Consider the following 18,023-nt stretch of genomic DNA (forward strand, 5'->3'; position numbering starts at 1 on the left):
AGCACTAATTACCCAATTAACGAGCAATTAAGTTACTGCAGCCTAATAGCCCGAGCGCGGACGGCCTCCACGGGCTGATGGTGAGCGAGACCCACTTAGCAGAGGCGCGCAGCTGGAGCTGCGCAGGCGCGCGTGGGAGGAGGGAGGCGGGGCCACGTTCCCTGAGCAGGGGGGTCATCGAGGGCGGGGCTGCTTCCCCTAGGCCGCACCCCTAGGCAGCTCCACTGCCCCTCACAGCCAGGAGCCCAGGAGCGGTGGGAGGGAGACCCAGGCTGTTCCCGCCCAGGGAGTCTGCGTCTCCGGTGCAATGGGGAGCTCCGGGCGGCCTCCCATCTGGAGGCCTCCTCACGGGCAGCGGCGGGCAGTGGGCTCTTTGGGGCCCTGAGAGACAAGTGGGCTGGCGTTCTGTCTCCTGCTCCCAGGCCTCCTTGGAGACCTGGCTGGGAGCAGTCACTAAGGTGATAAGTGTGGGGCCTGGTGGCAGCCTGGGACCGTCCCTGAGCCCCAAGTCTGAGCTGAGGTGGGAAACGTGGCAGCTTCTGAGTAGCCGACTGCAAGAGCCCACATCAGCGGCCACAGGGCGCGGGGCAGATCCAGCACCCGGTCAGAGGGGAAGCCAGACCCCAAGCCTCTGAATCTCAAGAGGACCCGGGGCAACATTCTGAGCCTTCCACTGCTTGGCCCATGACCCACCTGCTGCCCCTGGACAGAACCCAGACAGCGCAGGCCTGGAACAAATGCATGGATGGACGGATGCCTGGATGGATGGATGGAAAACTTAGCGTGGTGCACACAGTACCCACGTGGAGCAGGCAGGGGACGGATGCCCGGATGGACGGATGACTGAACGGAGGCATGACCTGGGCTCTGACCGCTGATGTCTGAACTGTCCTGTCCTCCTCCCGCTCCTGATGCAGGGTCTCAAGGGGATGGCACTCCTGAGGGATTCTGGGTTTCCCAGTGGGGGCCAACCTACAACACCACTGTGCAAAACACAAATCACTTTTAATATTCCCTCGTTGCAGTTCCCTAAGATCTCGAGGAGAGCTGGGTGTAGTTTCGTGGGATAGCTTGTCTGAGATCGCCTACCAGGGCAGATGATGCTGGGGTGGTGCCCCAGGGTGGCGGCAGCATGGGGGACACTGCTGCCTGTACGGACCGAGGCCTGGCGCCCCAGTTGCTGCCTGCTCTTGGTCGCCATCTCCCGTCATAGCCGGGGTGGCCCTGTCCCTCTCGGGAGTCCGAGCCCCAACAGGGCCAAACCTGCCTGCCCGGGCGCCCCGTTGCGCCCCGCACTGGGCCCCTCTGTTCCCACCGGCAGCTCCTTCTCCCCACAGGTGTCGAGGGCCCCTTGCTAACCCTGCCTCCCCTACCTGCAGGCCACGCTGTGAGTGTAATAACGCACATACGCGCGTGCCTGCACACTCACACTGACACACACACACACACACGTCCCCGTGGAACGCCCTCCCCCAGTGTGCTCAGTGGCACCTCTGGACCCCGGCCCGACAGCCCCTCCATGTTCTCTCCCCGTCCCGCTGTCCCATGGCCCCCATGAGAGCAGGGGTTCCTGGGCTTCCTCCGATCCCCTGACCACAGGGCCTGGAGCCGCCCCCCCGCCCGCACTAAGCGCTCAACAAACACCTGGGACGGCCAACAGCCCCACCTCACGATCAGGTCCCTGCTCGCCTCTCCCGAGCCTCACGGGGATGGCGGGGACCCTCTGCTCCCGCCTCAGGGGCCTTGCCAGTCCCTCAGGTCCGTGTCTTCCTCCGTGCCCACGGCCGGCACAAACCCCCTCTTCCTGTCCCTCGTTAGCGGCTCCCCCACCAGCCCTCGCGGGGCTGGCATCATTAACGAGCCCGTGTCAGAGGAGAATAAAAGATGGGCCGCAGCCCCGCCGCACACGGCTGACCTTTCGCGGCGTCGACTGTATTAATATATTCTCGTGTTGTCAGACTCAAAGCGCTAACTGCCTCATGAATTATTTATCAACACAAAAAGTCTCAACCAGAACAGCGTTAACATTAATTCCTAACCTCCTGTGCCCTCGCAGCCCCGCGTGTCCCACATAATTGAATCTCCCAAAGGCCCGGCCTGTCGCCCTCCCTCCAGCCACGGCTCCCGCGCGTGTGGCCGCCGCCCGGAGGCGTCCTTGTGGGCCTGTGCAGAGAGTCTGTGTCTGGCCTCTGGGGGCAGGGCTGGGGCCTGGTCACGGGGCAGACGGGAGTCCCAGGACTCGGCACCAAACTGCCCCGGGGCAGTTACGCGCTCAGTGGCTCCGAGCAGGGTCCCGGGCAGAAGGCGGACCCTCCTGGGCACCCGCCTGGAGGCCGGACGCAGGAACGGGGAACCGAAGTGCAGGGCCTGGCAGAGGCGGGAAGCCACGGTGACCTACAGCTGAAGGGAGGGCAGGGGCTGCCCGCACCCCAGGCCAGGCGGGCAGGGAGTGTGCCAGCCTCCCTGCCCCTCTGAGGTGTCCCGCGTGCTGGGGGGGGGGGGCGACGTAGGCAGGGCACAGGCACGGGGGCTGCAATGGCCCCCACAAGCCTTCCTGGAGTCCACACCATGTGTAGTCCCAGCCAAGAGGACACTGCAGAGTGACCATAGTGTCCGAGGCTCACACTCCCCCGGCCAAATGTCCCCAAGTGGCCCGAGTGGGTGCCCTGGAGTCCACAAGGCAGCGAGGGGACAGCTGGAACATGTGTGGCCCGTGGTGGGGCCTTCCCTACAGAGAGCAGGTAGGAAGATAGACTCTGCGAGGCCGGGAGTTTCTGGGGACGGGGTGCGGGGGACACACGGGATGGCTTCTCCTGGCAGTCCCTGCAAACTGACCGGGGCAGGCCCCAATCCGTGGCCCACCCGTGTGCCAGACCCCCACCTGCCCGGTTAGGGGCGTTCTGTCAGCTGCTCCCCGAGGCCGGAGGGCTGGGCACCTGCCCTCAGGCGCTCCCCCTGTAGTGGGGCTGAAGCCTCTTTTATGCGCCTGTTGCCAGTTTGAAATATGACAATGGGGGCGGAAGTTTTAAAGACGGTTGGAAAACGTCACAGAGACAAGCCAGTTTCTCACAAACGTACGCTCTCCTGACACTAAATCCGGCCCTTGCTCTGACAGAAGCACGAGGGCCGTGACACAACTGTGTGACCCCCGAGGCACAGACAACTGTGCTCAGGGTTCCAGGCCCCCAGCTGGAGGGCCCTGATGCCTCCCAGAACCCAGTCCCCTCTTGCCGACAGCACCCCACCCCTCATGGAGCCATCTGCCCAGAGAAGTGCCAACGGGCTGCACGCGTTTGGGCTGCTGGGACAAGCCTTGCCTGAAGCTGGCGTCCCTTTTGGCCCCATGAGCCGGCTAGGCCCCCTCAGCTTCCACGTGGCCCTTTCCTTCTAGCTCTCTGTCCGGACCTTGACCTTGCCCCCCGCCTGGCACCCCGTGCCTGCCCCTCTCTGAGTGAGGGTCTCCTACCGGTGGCCAACACTGTGTGAAAGCCCCTGTCGGGTCTGCTTTCTCCTGCCGTCTGCCCAGAAGGGCAGGCACCAGAGACCCGCCCTGCTTGCACCCTCGGTGCGGGGGAGCTCCCGGGGCCACCGTCACGGACGCGCAGAGCTCCAGAACCGTGTGCACTCGGAGATGGCACAGGAACAGCAAACACTTTCACTCTGTCTCTGCGGCCCTGTAGGGCTACCGCCCTGGCCCTCTTCCAGAGAACACTGAGGCCCCCAGCCCCAGGGCAGCCAGCGTCACGCTCCTCCCCTGCAGTGCAGCCCCTGGCCTGACCTTACCCAGCTGGCCCTTCCCTCTAGGACAGGGCTCTGTGGCGCTGTGGAGCGCGGGGAGGAATGCGAGCAGGGGCCGTCCCTGTCCCCCATCCCGGCGCGCAGGAGCCCCACGTGACCCTTGCAGGCAGCTCTGGCGCGGCCCCAGCAGGACGGCAGGTGCTGATGGCAGGTGCTGCCCACGGCACCAGGTCCCAGGGCTGGGGGCGGAGGCGCTCATGGCCGTCCTGGGCTGTGCTGCCCTGACCCGACGGTGACCGACCAGCTCAGCACACACGCAGCACTGCTCTGTGAGTGGGGGTGGCGGGCAGAACACGGGTGGTGGTGGGGGTGGACCCTCCAGGGGGACTGTTCCTTCCCACCTCCAGCATCTGGCAGGACAAAGGAGTGGGGGTGGGAAGTTTCTCTGTCCAGCAGGGTGAGTCCCCAGAAACCCGGGAAGGGGAGGGCATGCAACCCTGGTGTGCCTGGGGCACACCCTGCCCTGGCTAGGCTGACCTCACCTGGGACAGCAGAGCAAGGGGACCAGGCCCAGGCTACCTGCAGAAAATGGCCACAGAGAGACGAGGTACAGAAATGTGCCCACGTGACTGTCCAGGCAGGTAGAACCTGTCAGACACACACAGTTACCTTCAGAACCTGCTCGTACAAGATAAAGTCAGAGATTGAGGACCCTCCCCCCTACCCGGGCACCCCTCCCCCTCTACCCCGGCACCCCCTCCGCCTGTATCTTTCCTAAGACCATTCGCCAGCAACTAAAGTACTGGGTAGGTCGCCTGTTCATCATTTCATCCTCTGTCCTGTCCTTGCCCTACCTGGGAGTGCACAGCACTTCACTGCCCTGCCCCCTTCCAGGAACATCCTGCTACCTGGCTCGGGGAGTGGGGCCGGCAGCCCTGGGGCACAGGAAGGGAGCTCGGGAGCAGAGGCCCCTAAGGCCACGCCCCTCCCGGTGCCCCATCCACAGACTGCACAGCAATAAAGGGCCAGCCTGGCTGTTCTGGGTCAAACCCTCATCAGCTTCCACATCAGGGTCGGCTTCCCTGGGAACACAATCTTGGAGGTACCCTAGGGCCACGTTCGGAATCTCACAACCAGCCTGAGAAAGTGGCCCTGCCCAGCTGGGGCTGATACCCCCTGACCCAGCCGGGCTGAAGCGCTGGGTGACAGGTGCCCGGGACACAGGGGCTCTTCACCCACCCATAGGGAGGGGCCTCCGTGTTCTACCAGCTGGACACACGTGGGCTACGGCTGCACCCAGGGCCCTAGGCGGTGGGCTGAGTGAATGAAGGGTGGGTAGACAGTGGATCCTCTGGAAAGAGACACCAGGCATTGGCTGGGGCTGCGTCACAGGGAAGGACACTGTGCTCAGTGCACACCCCCACCGTCCCCGCCGTCCCCCGAGCAGCGGCTCAAGGACTGCCCTGTGCTCAGAGGTCGTTAGGAGAATGCAGCTCCCTGACTCCAGGGACAGGCTGACTGGTTTTTATTGCTTTTGTACAAATTACGGCCGCTCAGAAGTGGCCCAAGGAGCAGGGTAATGGATGTCGTAAACCTGCCTCGTAAAGACACAGCCCACGCTGTTCGGGGGCGGCCACTCCTGGGGAGCAAGCAGGTCTCAGGACGGCTTGGGACACCCCGGGCACCTCTCCGCCAGCTCCCCCAAAGAGGACAGCCGGCCGGGGTTCCGCAGCACGTGTCCACCCACCCTCCAACCATCTGACACCTCACTGGGACCCAGGTCCACCCCATCTCATGCTACACCCCACCTTTAACCACAGATGGCCCTGGCTCGAGGAGGCAGAGCCGGCAAGCGGCCTGCATGCATCCGTCAGTTACCTCGAGCTCTGTCCCTGGTCCCCGGGGGGGGGCCACCTGCTTGGCCCCAGCAAGCACAGGGCCCACCTGGACTCAGCACCCGGAAGGCACGACGGAGGGCGGGACACCACGCACAGAGCCAGGAGCTACCACCACTGTCCCGGGAGGAAGTGGTGGCCCAAGGCCACAGGGGGACCCCACGCGTGTGCTGAATCACACACACGTGGCCCTCCGTGTGGCCCTGCTGCTGTTTTGGAGCTCGGGTCAGCCTCATTCACAGCCACACAGGGCCCGGCACGCTGCAGGCACTCGCAGACGTCGGCTGCAGGTGCTAGCTGCCTCGTGCATGCACACGCCTGTCTTCGCCGGCACAGACCTGCTGCGCCCCCGCCCCCCGGGGAAGGAGAGGCCGGGTCGGAACGGGTGAGGGGTGCGTGTGCCCATCAGCCTGTGTCCGCTCACAAAGCGTGGGCACCCTCCTGCCGAGGAAGAGGGCCTCGGTCCTGCCCCTTGAGTCCAAGTGGCTCTCTGGTGACGAGAGAGGGTGTGGAAGCCACCTGCCTCCTCCCGGCTCTCGCTAAGGCGCCCTAATGCTGTGAGGAGGCCGAACCGGCCCACGCAGGGGCCACACAGGGAAGCCCACAGCGGGGGAGCGGAGGCCCAGGCAAGGGAGTGGTCTTTCCACACTGAGCCCCTCCGGGCTTCCTCAGCAACTGACGGGCACCGGCCCGGCACCAGCTGGGGCCCTGCCAGGTGCTCTCAGGTCTGCCCGGCTGCCCAGGCACTGAGGTGAAGGGGACAGCCTGGGGCACAGCACAGTCCGAGGCAGCCTCCCCCCACGGCCCGGCCCTGCGGCCCGTGGCAGGAGGTGCTGAGACCGGCCAAAGTCTTACAGTCAGTTTCCAGAAATCCCCCCAAGGCGATCAGGCCAAGCCACTCATTCCACCCTGCGTGAGGGGCTACTGCCCTGGCAGGTCTAGCGGGTGGAGCGCTACTCAACCCAGATGAGCCGGCTCTCCCACACACACCCCTCCCCTCCCGGCTGCCAGGCCTGGCAGACACCCCTTCCTCCCCATCCTGCCCGGAGTCCAATTAGAGCCTCGCCTGGACCCTCCTGCAGGTGGGGACCCCTCCCGCAGCAGCGGCCGCCCCGCGCCTCTTCACACACGGAGGTGGGCCCCTCCCACGGCAGGGCCGTGGCCCCGGGGGCTCCCGGTGCCACTGGCGTGGTGCAGACGCCTCCCCTGCCGCACCACGTTCACCTTCCTACCGCCTTCGCACCACTGCGCTCACCGCCTCCACCTGGGAGTGGTACTTATCTGCTCTGTTCACTGTCTTCTCCGCGGCAACGTGAGGCCCGCGGGGCAGGGACATTGGCCATTCGGTTCCTTCCCAGCACCAGTGACGGGTGCAGAACAGACTATAAGCGCTCGTCGAGGGGGGACAACGCGCAAGCACCTTGTGGGCCGGGAGAATCGCCCCAGCCCGAGCCCGAACCCGAACCGAGGGCGGAACAGGCTTGCGAGCCCCAGCGGGCGGGGAGCGGGGCCGGCGAGCGAGGGGCGGGACAAGGTGCCTGGAAGGCGGCTCCCTCTTGATGGTGACAGACCAGAGCAGGCCTGGCCCACCGGCTGCGCTCCGCGTCTCGGCTGAGCCCCTCAGTGGGTACCTGGGGGGGCTCTCTGACCCCCCGCGCCTCAGTGTCCTCACCTGGAGGTTGGAGGGGGTCATCGCCATGGCAACAACGTCCACCACGGAGAGACCTGAGACCTGCCTGGCTGATGGCCTCACCTGTCGGGGCTCTGCCAGGCCCCCCATACCTCTGTGAGCACAGACCCCTTCCAGAACATTCTGAGCACCGACCACCACACTCACTCGGGATGCAGAGGGCAGGGCCGGCCTCCCGGCCTCAGCAGCCATCTGGACCCTCGCTTCTCTCTAATAAAGGAAATCCCAAGTCCCTGCTGGGGAGGGGGATGGATCATCATGCTCTCAGTTGCAAGCAGCCAAATTGAGAGAATTCCTTTCCAACTAATTTCATGGCACTAGCATCTGATGGTGAGCCGGGGAGGCTGCACCAAGCTTTCGAGACAGGAGCTGTTGAGGATGGGCAATAATTGGGGATTCGCTGGGGTAAGAACCTCACAGAATTAAGCCCCTTTAAGTCCAGTCTATAAGCACCTAGTGCAAGGACGCTGTCAGGGATGGGCAAAGACGGGCACGAGCCCTGCTGAGGCCCCAACTGCAGACACACCCGAGCGGCAGGGGCCACAGGTCACACACAGGCACGTGTGGCCCACCTGCAGTCAGCCACACACAAATGGGATGCATCTGTGCCACACCTAGCACTTACACACGGCTCACGGAGAAACACGAGACACCTCTAGGTGCTGGTGTGCACAGCCTCACTACAGCCACACGGAGAGACCACCTGCCAGACACATGTCAACCCACAGGGGGATGTGGCACACACCCTCCTCTCACCGAGAGCCACACGGAGCTGCACACAAGGCAAGGGCACGCAGAAGCCACACGACCTACCCACTGAAACGCCACGCACACGCACACGCTCAAGGGTCCAGGGTCGTCCCATGACACACACACACCCTCACACGTATGCGCTCAAGTGCCCAGGGTCCCATGATGCACACACACAAGCTCAAGAGTCTAGGGTCCCATGGCACACACCCACACACGCACACGTGTCCAGGGGTCCCATGATGCTCATGTCCACACACGCACACACTCAAGTGTCCAGGGTCCCATGACGCACACACCCGCACACGCACACGCCTGAGTGTCCAGGCTCCCATGGTGATGCCCAGATCCAGAGGCAGGGCTGCAACCCCTCTGCCCAGTCCAGCTGGCCCAGCCTTCACACCCCTGGCGGGCACTGCCAGCACCACAGACAGCCCTGAGGGCCCGAGGCACGCAGAGATCTGGGTGCTGAACTCACTGTGTTTTCCAGGCCTGGGCCTGGCCACCCACCCGCCCCACTCTGCCTGCTCCTACTGGACGAGGGTCACCTGGGTCAGTTCCGGCTCCCCGGGGCCAGAGACACCTCTGCTTCGGGGAGGATGGGGCCAACCACCCACGCCCTGCAGGGCCCACAGGCACGTGCCAGGGACCAACACACACACCCACTCACACCAGGGTCTAGTGCACACATCTGCACGTGCCGGGGCCTGGCGTGCACACATAGGAACCCCCACGGCCCCAGCAGCAGGCGGAGCCTGTCCCTGCCGCCACCTGTCACTCCTGTGCAACAGCCGTGCGGGGTTAAGTTGCAAGCAGCTGGCACCTTAATTATGGGTTCTTCTCCAGGAAACATTCAAAAAAGCTCTTTGGGGAGAAGACTGTGAATGACGCACGCAATCTGGGAGAAGTAGGGCTGTCCAGTGGCTTGGCAAGGAAGCTCAGGGCAGGGAGACCCCAGCAGCCCAGGGGGACTTGGACATAGAAGGAGGCTCCAAATGGGGCATCCCTGGGCCTGGCCTCTCTAGGGGGCCCTCTGGGACCAGCCCACATCCCTCACCTCACCTGCTGGTGGGGGTTCTGGCCCCTCACTCTCTCTGATCCCGACCACAGCACGTTACTCCCAGCTGCCCCCATACCACAGGCCCAGTGGCCCTGTCCCTCACCGGAGCCCAGTGCCTGCACAGCTCCTGGTCAGAGGCTGCGTGCTCAGCGTGGTCACCTCTGAGAGTGGCTGGGACATGGGGACTGCCCAGGCCCGTGGGAGGAGGAGGCTGTCACCCGTGGCTGTGACTGGGGGCAAGGGAGTCACGGCTGCCTGAGGAGGGCAGGGTTCCCCCAGAGAGACGCCCCTCTGGCGTCTGGATGCGACCACCGCCCAGAAGCGTACGGCCCTCATGGGCAAAGCTGGAAAGCACCACACCTGATCCGGGTCGGAACCCGAAGGCACAGCCGCCCGGGCGGCAGACCCTGAGTTGGATGGCCGGGGGTCAAGGGAGGGCCAGGGGTGCGGGGTGGCCCTGCCACACAGCGAGTCAGCGGGTTGATGACACCCTATAAAAAGCCGCTGTGATTTATGTAACCAGCCCAGCAGGCCCTGGAACTCTGGAACTCGCAGTAAATCAGGGGCTGCAGCGATGAGGCGGGCGGAGCCCCAGCCCCGCCCTCCAGTGAGCCCAAATGGCCGTAAATCCGCAGAAATGGCTTTTACGGAGCTCTGGGTTTTATGGTGTCATTAACGTTCCTCCTGACACTTAAGGGGAAATGAAACGAAGTCGTGAGGACCGGGCAGGGGCTGCTCCCCTGGACCAGGGGCAGAGTAGGGGTCCCCACACAGCGGGAGCCATTCGGTAAGGCCAGCCCCTCCTGCCCTTGGCCCCGAGCAGAGCTAAGGCCAGAGGGCTGCCTGCCAGCACGGCTGTGGTGCGGGGAGTCGAGTCCCCGGGGGAGGGGGGAGCAGTCACTCAGGCCCCAGGGCCCTTCACTCCAACTGCTTCCTGGCAGGCCTCCAGAGGCAGGGTCTCCCCCGCCCCTACTCCCTGAGGAGGTCTCTCCAGGGCAGGGCCCTGAGCGGGCGTGATGTTCCCTCCCCATCTTGGCGGCTCTGGCCCCACCCCAGCCCGGTACCAAGTTACCCCCAGCCCCGCCGCAGGGCCAGGACCATCCTGACATCTCTCCAGCCCCGGGGGAAGCATTCGGGACAGTTGGGGGCTCCAGGGAGATGTGGCATGCAGGGCACAGACGGCAGAGGAGAGGCGACGGACTTACCGAGTAGCCCCGGCCGGAGACCGCCTGTGCAGAGCTCTGTGCGGAAGGAAGGACAGTCAGTGAGAGGGTCAGGGCCCCAGAACCGCTGCCCACCCCCCCCCCCCCAGGACCACTCCTTCCACCCAGGACCTGAGCCTTCGGAGCCCCCATCCCTGGGTGCAGATGCTGTCTGTGACTCCAAGCTGCAGGGGAGGGTAGAGCAGAGCATCACGGAACCCCAGGAGCCTGGTGCTGTGCCTGAGCACCGAACTCTCCTCAGGAGACTCGGATTCCCCGCGTGCCCTCAGTGATGGGCTCCGCCCTCCGGCACATGTCCAAGAGGCCCCCCACCCTCTTTCACAGCTTGTAGCCTCGGGAATGCGGGGAGGCAGGCCCCTCCTGGGGCCCAGTCTGCAGCCCCACGACCCTGTGTCCAGGCTGGCCTGGTCCTTACCACCCCCAGCCTCCCAGGGTCCTGGCAAGGGAGCTGGACCGGTAGCCTCGGGGTCAGGGAAGTGAGAGTTCAGGACCAGCTGTGCCTGGAGGCCAGCGGCCACGCAGGGAGATCCCCGAGGGTGACCCCAACAGCACTTGACGGAGCGTGGGGCAGCCGTGTGGGGAGGCGCGTTCCAGGAGTACACAGGCTGGCAGGATGGGGGACAGGGCACAGGAGAGGGCGGGCCGGGGGGACGTGGGGTAGGTGTAGCGCGTGCGCGAGGGGCGCGTGCGCGAGGAGCGCGAGGAGCGCGTGCGCGGCAGGCCAGGCAGGCTGGCTGGAACCCGCACAGCAGGGTCCAGAGCGCGCTGCGGGAGACGGGGGACGGGGGGGGGGGGGGGGGGGGGGGGGGGGGGGGGGGGCCTGACTGCAGATTCCTCGGGGAGGGTGGGTGAACACGGGGGAAGCGAGGTCCCCTCCTAGTGCAGCCCAGCCTGCACCGCTTTGCACAAAGCAGCCTCGGCTGGGGCTCTGGGACCCTTCCTAGCCCCGGCAGGCCCTTGCCAGGTCCTGGGGGAGGGCCACCCCCAAGCCCCGCTAACGGGGGCGGGGGCGGGCGGGGTGCTGTTGACTGCCCTGGAGCCTGTGCCCTCAGGGCCGCCCCTACTGTGCTCAGAATCCGTCTTCACTGGTCCCGCCAGCAATTAGAGTCCGAAGTAGGGCAGCCCTGGGCCCCAGACAATTACCAGCCTATTTTCCCATCTGTGGCGACAAGCTTCTCAGAGCTGGGCAATTAGGCCCTCCTCCAGGCCTCCCCCTGCTGGCCGCGCCCCCCCACCCCCGCCCCTTTTGAGATGATAATGAGAGAGGCGAACTCCATTCAGTCACCCAGAAACCAGGCCCTGGCCGCCCCGCATCTGCAGCTGAGGGTCCAGGAAGACAAAGGCCTCTGGGAGGGGGAGGGGCTTCCTCCCGGGACCCCCATCCCCCTGTCCCCATCCCAGTTCCTGCTGTGCCCACCCACCCCCTCCTCCAGGTGGCTGTGGCCAGGGAGCCAGGGAGACCCAGGAGGGTGCCCAGACCCCTACTGCCTGCCAAGTCCCAAGTGCAATCTCTGCGTGTGGCCAGGGTCGCACCCATACTATGCCTGAGGCCCGGGGACCTGTCCTCTGGGACACCGTCTGTCCCCCAGATCAGGCACTGAGTGTGCCTCCGCGGGGCACCGTGCTCCCAGGGGGCCCGAGGCTGCCTCAGCACCAGAAGCATCTCCCACTGCTGTCCCCCCACAGACCCGCCTCCCTGCCCACCACCTGCCCAGCAGCACCCGCGGGAGAGGGCGGCCCCGCGGAAGAGGGGCCTCCCCTGCGGCTCCTGCTGGGGCCTAATCGGCGTTCCTCATTTAAACCCCTCCTAGTGGGGAAGTCCTAATTAGTGAGAAATCACGTTTTAATGAAGGCAAAATGCTAATTGCAAAGGCAAAGCCCTCTCGTGAGCCTCTCGGGGTCCTAAGCACGCAGCCTGCAGCGTCTGCTGAAGGTGGGGGGCACCGGAGAGACTCGGGAGCGAGCGGCTGAGCAAGTGGCTGGGGCACTCACGTCACTGAGCTGGTCCCGAGAACTGCTCCTCCGGGAGCTGGTGGCTTCGTGGAAGCTGTCATCCCCACTGTGGCGGTCGCCCCCTCTGGACGCTGTGGCCTTCATCTGGGGACAGGGAGAGGCAGGCTCAGCAAACACAGACCCACCCTCTGCCTGTGGGCTCCTCACCCCTGTCCTGCCCTGCTCACCCACACAGGGTCCCTGGCCACCACCCAGGGCGAGGGCAGCGGGGACAGAGCTAACCATTTACTACTCAGAATGAAGAGAAACACCCAGAAGAGCAAGCGCCAGCCCCGTCCCCTTTCCCGGAAACCGCGGGCCATCCTGCCCCATCTCACTACACCAGGGAGCTGGTCACCGGGCCTCCAGGACAGGCCAGGGCAGCTCACCCACCCTCTCTGCGTCCGCGCCCACCACGGCGGTCCCAGGGCACCACCAGCTGGGTGTGTGCGGGCCACGCCCCACCGCGGACCCCGGCCGGGCCTAGACCTCCCTGCGCCTCAGGCAGACAGCACCCCGCTGCTTTGTCATACGCTGTCCAGTGTCCCCCCCGCCCCCTGGCCTGTGGTGCTCAGCTCTCTGCTTCTCCCCCAGAAGCCCTGATGAGACGTTTGTACCCACTTTACAGAGGACCGAACCAAGCCCCGAGAGGTTAAGGAGACCCGGCATTTTCGCTCCTATTTTTTTTTGCTTGGAAATAACGTCAAACCTCACAGAGCCGTGGCAATGAAGACATCACAGCCCCGACCCTGACCTCCTACAGCCCCGAACCACCTGGCCCAGCTTTCCTGGGCTCCTGACTGCCCTCTCAGCCTCCCTGACTCGCCAGCTGGGGTCTGCCGTCCCACCACCTCCCTACCCCTCCAGCCTCCCGGTTCTGGAACATCCCGGCAGCCCTGTCCTCTGTGTCAGTGTGTGGGACACACGCTGACCGCACCTCGTCTGCGTGCCTGGTGTCTCCTTGGAGACTCAGCTGGTGGTTCACCATCCAGCCGACCCCTCCCCCTGGTGCTGTTCAAGACCCTGTGGGACAGTGTGGGGACGCCGCAGGGCATGTGAATGTCCTACCCTCCTCTTTGCCTCCAGGCCTCCCAGCCCAGTACCGGCGCCCTCCAGGAGCCCTCAGAACCCGCCTCACGACCAGGGTCAGGGGGCCCTGGCCAGGATCCAGAGCCTGCAGCCGGTCCTCTACAGCCGGCCCTCTCGTCTCAAGCACCCTCCAGCCTGGAGACCCCGACTGGGCCAAAGGTCAGGACGGGACTGCAAGGTGCACTGTCTATGCTCTGAAATATTCCTGAGTCCCAGGGAAGCTCCCTCAGGCCTGGGCCCCTCCTCCTGCAGACCCCACGCCAGGCTCAGCCTCTCTCAAGGCTTCTCCTCAGAGCCCTGGCTCCCCAGGGCCACCCCAGGTCCCACGATAGGGGTGCAGCCCCTCAAAGCCACAGGCCCCATGCTGTTGGCCAACAGAGCGTAAATGACAAGATAGAACTAGTATCCACAAGCCACAGCCCGGGGCCCAGGCCCAGGGGAGGCCCAGCCTCGCCAGCAGCCTCCCACCCTCCTTCCCCGAGCCAGGCCGAGGGCAGGGTCCTAGCCCCACCCCAGGCACGAGCCCCCCCCCCCCCCCCCCCCCCCCCCCGCTCCATGCTGCTCAGCTGGGCAGTGAATGTACAGACCCTGGGCCACAATGGCTTCTTCTGACTGTCGGCAAGCCTCAGTTTCCTCACCTGTGAAATGGGGAAGCCAACGGAGTCCCTCACACGTGCAGCGGAGGGTGGGGGTGGAGGGTGTGGGGGGTGGAGGAATCTGTCAGCCTGGGCCCAGGGCCAGCCCTGAGAAGCCACCAGGTGTCACTGTTGTCACCTGCAGGGCTCTAACTGCCCTGGACCCCAGGACAGACAGGGGACCCTCCTTTCTGCCTTGTTTGGGGGAGCCTCTCTAAGAAGCCAAGAGCCATAGTCCAGTGCTTCTCAAAGTGGGGTCCCTGGGCCTGCAGCATCAGCAACACCTGGGAACTTGTCAGGAACGCAAATACACATTTCCAGGTCCCACCCCAGGCTTACGGAATCTGAAACGCAAACCGTGTGCCATCAGGCCCTGTGGGAGACTCTAGTGTGGATCCAGCTGAGACTCATGGCCCTGATCATTAGTAATCACCCCCATGAGCCCGACACTCACTGCTGGGGGATAGCAGTTCAGGTTAGCTCGGGTCAGGGTCCCTGCCCCAGAAGAGAAGAGCTGAACCCTAAGACACTACAGGGACAGGAAAGGACCAACACAGGGCTGCCACATACAGTTGTGAAGGCTGTTCACTGCACAAGTACAACTGGTTAGGGGAAAAGGGAAGGAGGGCCTACGTTACAACCCATACGCAGCTGAAATTTCAGGAAGGAGGATCCTGAATTCTACTTCATACACTCATACAGACTGTCTCTTCTCTCAGCTGGGCCCTAGAAAGGGTGCCTTAACCAGACTCCTCAGTGGTACCCTGCAGGAGGGGCAGGCTGGGTCTGTCACCCTTCCTCAGGTGGCCAGTTTTAGTTCTGAAAGCCCCATTTCCCAGAAAATCCTGCAAAACTGAGTCCTGCATCCTGGGAACCACCCCAATCCCAGACACAGTGGGATGGCTGGTCACCTACTTGTGTCCCCAGGTCAGGACCCCAAATAGCCCAAGCTGCAGTCTGGCTGTCCTGTAGCCCTGTCTGCTTCCCTAGCTGCTCAGAAACACCACTGGCCAATCATGCTAGGGGGTCAGGGTTGGCACACCTCTGTTTCCAGCTGGAGCTGGAGAGATGAGATCAGAGTCCCTGGGCCTTCAAGTCCATGTCCAGGGCCAGAGGGTGCCCTGATTGTCCTGGGAGAGTAGGTGAGAGCCCCTGTGCCTGTGCCCACCACTGGGCCTTGTGGTCCATCCACTCATCCATCCATCCACCCATCAGCCCATCCCCCACCTAACCATCAATGCACCACCCATCTACCCATCCATTCTCCATTCACTTATCCATCCATCCATCCACCCACCCATCCATCTGTCCATCCATCCATCCATCCACCCATCCGTCCGTCCGTCCATCCATCCATCCATCCATCCACCCACCCATCCACCCGTCCATCTGTCCGGCCATCCATCCACCCGTCCATCCATCCGTCCGTCCATCCATCCACCCGTCCATCCACTCATCCATCCACCCATCCATCCACCCGTCCATTACGTCTGTCCGTCCACCCATCCATCCGTCCGTCCATCCATCCACCCATCCATCCGTCCGTCCGTCCGTCCACCCATCCGTCTGTCCGTCCGTCCATCCATCAGTCCATCCCCCATCTAGCCATCAATGCACCACCCATCTACCCATCCATTCTCCATTCACTCATCCATCCATCCATCCACCTATCCATCCGTCCATCCATCTGTCCGTCTGTCAATCCATCTGTCCATCCACCCATCTATCCATCTGTCCGTCCACCCATCCATCCATCCACCCATCAGTCCATTCCCCATCTAGCCATCAATGCACCACCCATCTACCCATCCATTCTCCATTTACTTATCCATCCATCCATCGATCCATCGATCCATCCATCCATCTGTCCATCCATCCATCCATCCATCCGTCCATCCATCCATCCACCCATCCATCCATCCGTCCGTCCATCCATCTGTCCACCCATCCATCCATCGTCCATCCATCCGTCCACCCATCCATCCGTCCACCCGTCTGTCCACCCGTCCATCCACCCATCCGTCCGTCCATCCATCCGTCCATCCACCCGCCCACCTACTCATCCATCCATCTACCCATTGATCCACTCATCCATCCACCCACCCACCCGATGCTTACTGGATGCCTAGGAGCTGGCTCTGTTCTGGGCAGTGAACACATCAGGCACACCCCCACCTCCTGAAGCCTACAAAGTAGAGGCTGGCACATGGCTGGCAAACAGCCACAAGTACCAAAAACACAGCATTTTGAAAAAGGACAGGGTAGCCGGGGAGGGGACACCTGTAAAGGCGTGGAGCTGAGTCAGAAGGCTGATAGGAAAACTACGGGACGGCACCTCCTGGGGGAGGGGAGAGCCCCGACATGGGGCACCCGCAGCTTCTGTGTGTAAACACACCATGGCTGGCTCAGCTGCCAACAGTCTGGAAACTGGCTTGCAAATCTAACAGCCCGCTCCTACACGGTGGTGTGCCACCAGAGCGTGCCCTCGGACTGGTGGGGCTGGGACTCTGCCTTCAGGCTGAGGGATACGTAGAAATAAGGCACTGCCCTCAGCCTGGCAGGGCCAGGTCACGGCTCTCAGAAGGGTGGGGAGAGGACAATTCCCTTAAACTAGCATGTTTAGGTCACTGCCATCAGACTAGTGGGGTGAGGAACACTACTCTCAGACTGGGGCATACCAGGGGCACCTGGGATCCTGAGCTTTCTGGCAGTAACAACAAGGCCGTGGCAACTCACCCTTCCAAGACACACCTCCCAGGCTGCCACCCCATCTTGTGCCCTCCCAGCTGTGTGCCTCCCCTGACCTCTCCCCGACAGGGCCCCCCAGCCCGGGCTCCACTGCACATCCCAGGAGCGAGTGTCCGCCTCCTGGGCTGGACGCAGACAGGCAACATGTGGTTCCACTTGGCGATCAGGCCACAGGGGTGTGAGGGGTGAGCGGCCAGTCCAGAGGGTGCTGCTGAGAAAGGGCCCAAGGAATAGGACCCAGCAGTGCCACCGGGGAAACAGCAGACTGCCCATGGCTGGTGTGCCCCTCAGTCCCTGGACCTCACTGTCCCAGCTGCAAACCCACAGCTCTGCCCCGGAAGCCCCCTCCAGTGTCTCCAGGCCTGGTTGTCCCCCTGGGCCCCCTACCACTTGCTCGTCTCACCAGCAACAGGTACCCAGTTCCCCGTGGCTCAGTGGGGCCCCCTGACCCCGCAGAACCTGCACCCGCACCTCCCCTGCCATATAACCTGTGTTCCATTCAACGTGCCCACCCTCCAAGCTCCAGGGCCTAAACCCATGCCCAGCAGAGGCCTGTGCTCCCGGCCCAGTTCTTCGGTGAACGAGAAACTGCCAGGGAGCCCCGCCTTGGGGCAAGGTCACAGAGCAAGGCCAGCCCGGGGAGGCGCCCTTCATACAGACAGTGCAAGCACACTCGGTGCACGGGGTGGGAGCAGGCGAGCACTGGGGTGTGCGACCAAGCCCTTCCCCCCACCGACACACACACGCACACGGCTGCCTGCACAGCCTCCACCCCCCCCCCCCCCTGCACACACACACACAGCCGCCGGCTCCACTGCCGTGCACCTAAAACAGCCCTCTCAGAACGTGAGAAACGAGTCATGGCTAAGCTTGGGTGTGTTCAGGCTGGTGTCCCCTGGAGGGTGGTCGTGGGGCCGGCTGACACTCACAGCGGGAGTTCTTGGGGTTGCATGTGGGATCAGACGCAACCTGGTGCCTCCGCTGGCTATCACCTACTCGGGTGATAAGCTTGAGCCCTGCTTCTTCCAGAAATCCTTCCCAATACTCTGTCCGCTCCTGCATCAACCAGGCTGGGTGAGGGACCGTAAAGGCCCCAAGTGTCCCTCTGAAAGTGAAGCAGGACCACGGCTGCCCTGTCTGTCTCCCTGCATCATGCTGTGAGTGTTCAGTGGGAAAGGTTGTCCTCTGTCCCCGATGACCAGG

The 18,023-nt window shown here is 63.9% G+C and overlaps 1 protein-coding gene across 10 annotated transcripts in view; it reads right to left on the reverse strand.

The window, feature by feature from the left end:
* Nucleotides 1-18,023, reverse strand: part of FBRSL1 (fibrosin like 1) — a 79,313-nt gene that overhangs the window by 35,897 nt on the left and 25,393 nt on the right. For all 10 annotated transcript variants that reach the window (XM_023241245.2, XM_023241244.2, XM_023241247.2 and 7 more), the window contains exons 3-4: nucleotides 12,349-12,453; nucleotides 10,339-10,374 (exon numbers count right to left, since the gene is read on the reverse strand). In XM_023241245.2, coding sequence (XP_023097013.1) covers nucleotides 10,339-10,374; nucleotides 12,349-12,453 — 141 coding nt within the window. The remainder of the gene's footprint in view (nucleotides 1-10,338; nucleotides 10,375-12,348; nucleotides 12,454-18,023) is intronic.

The sequence above is a fragment of the Felis catus genome, chromosome D3 (assembly GCF_018350175.1).
Source record: "Felis catus isolate Fca126 chromosome D3, F.catus_Fca126_mat1.0, whole genome shotgun sequence".
In the NCBI taxonomy this organism is placed as follows: Eukaryota; Metazoa; Chordata; class Mammalia; order Carnivora; family Felidae; genus Felis; species Felis catus.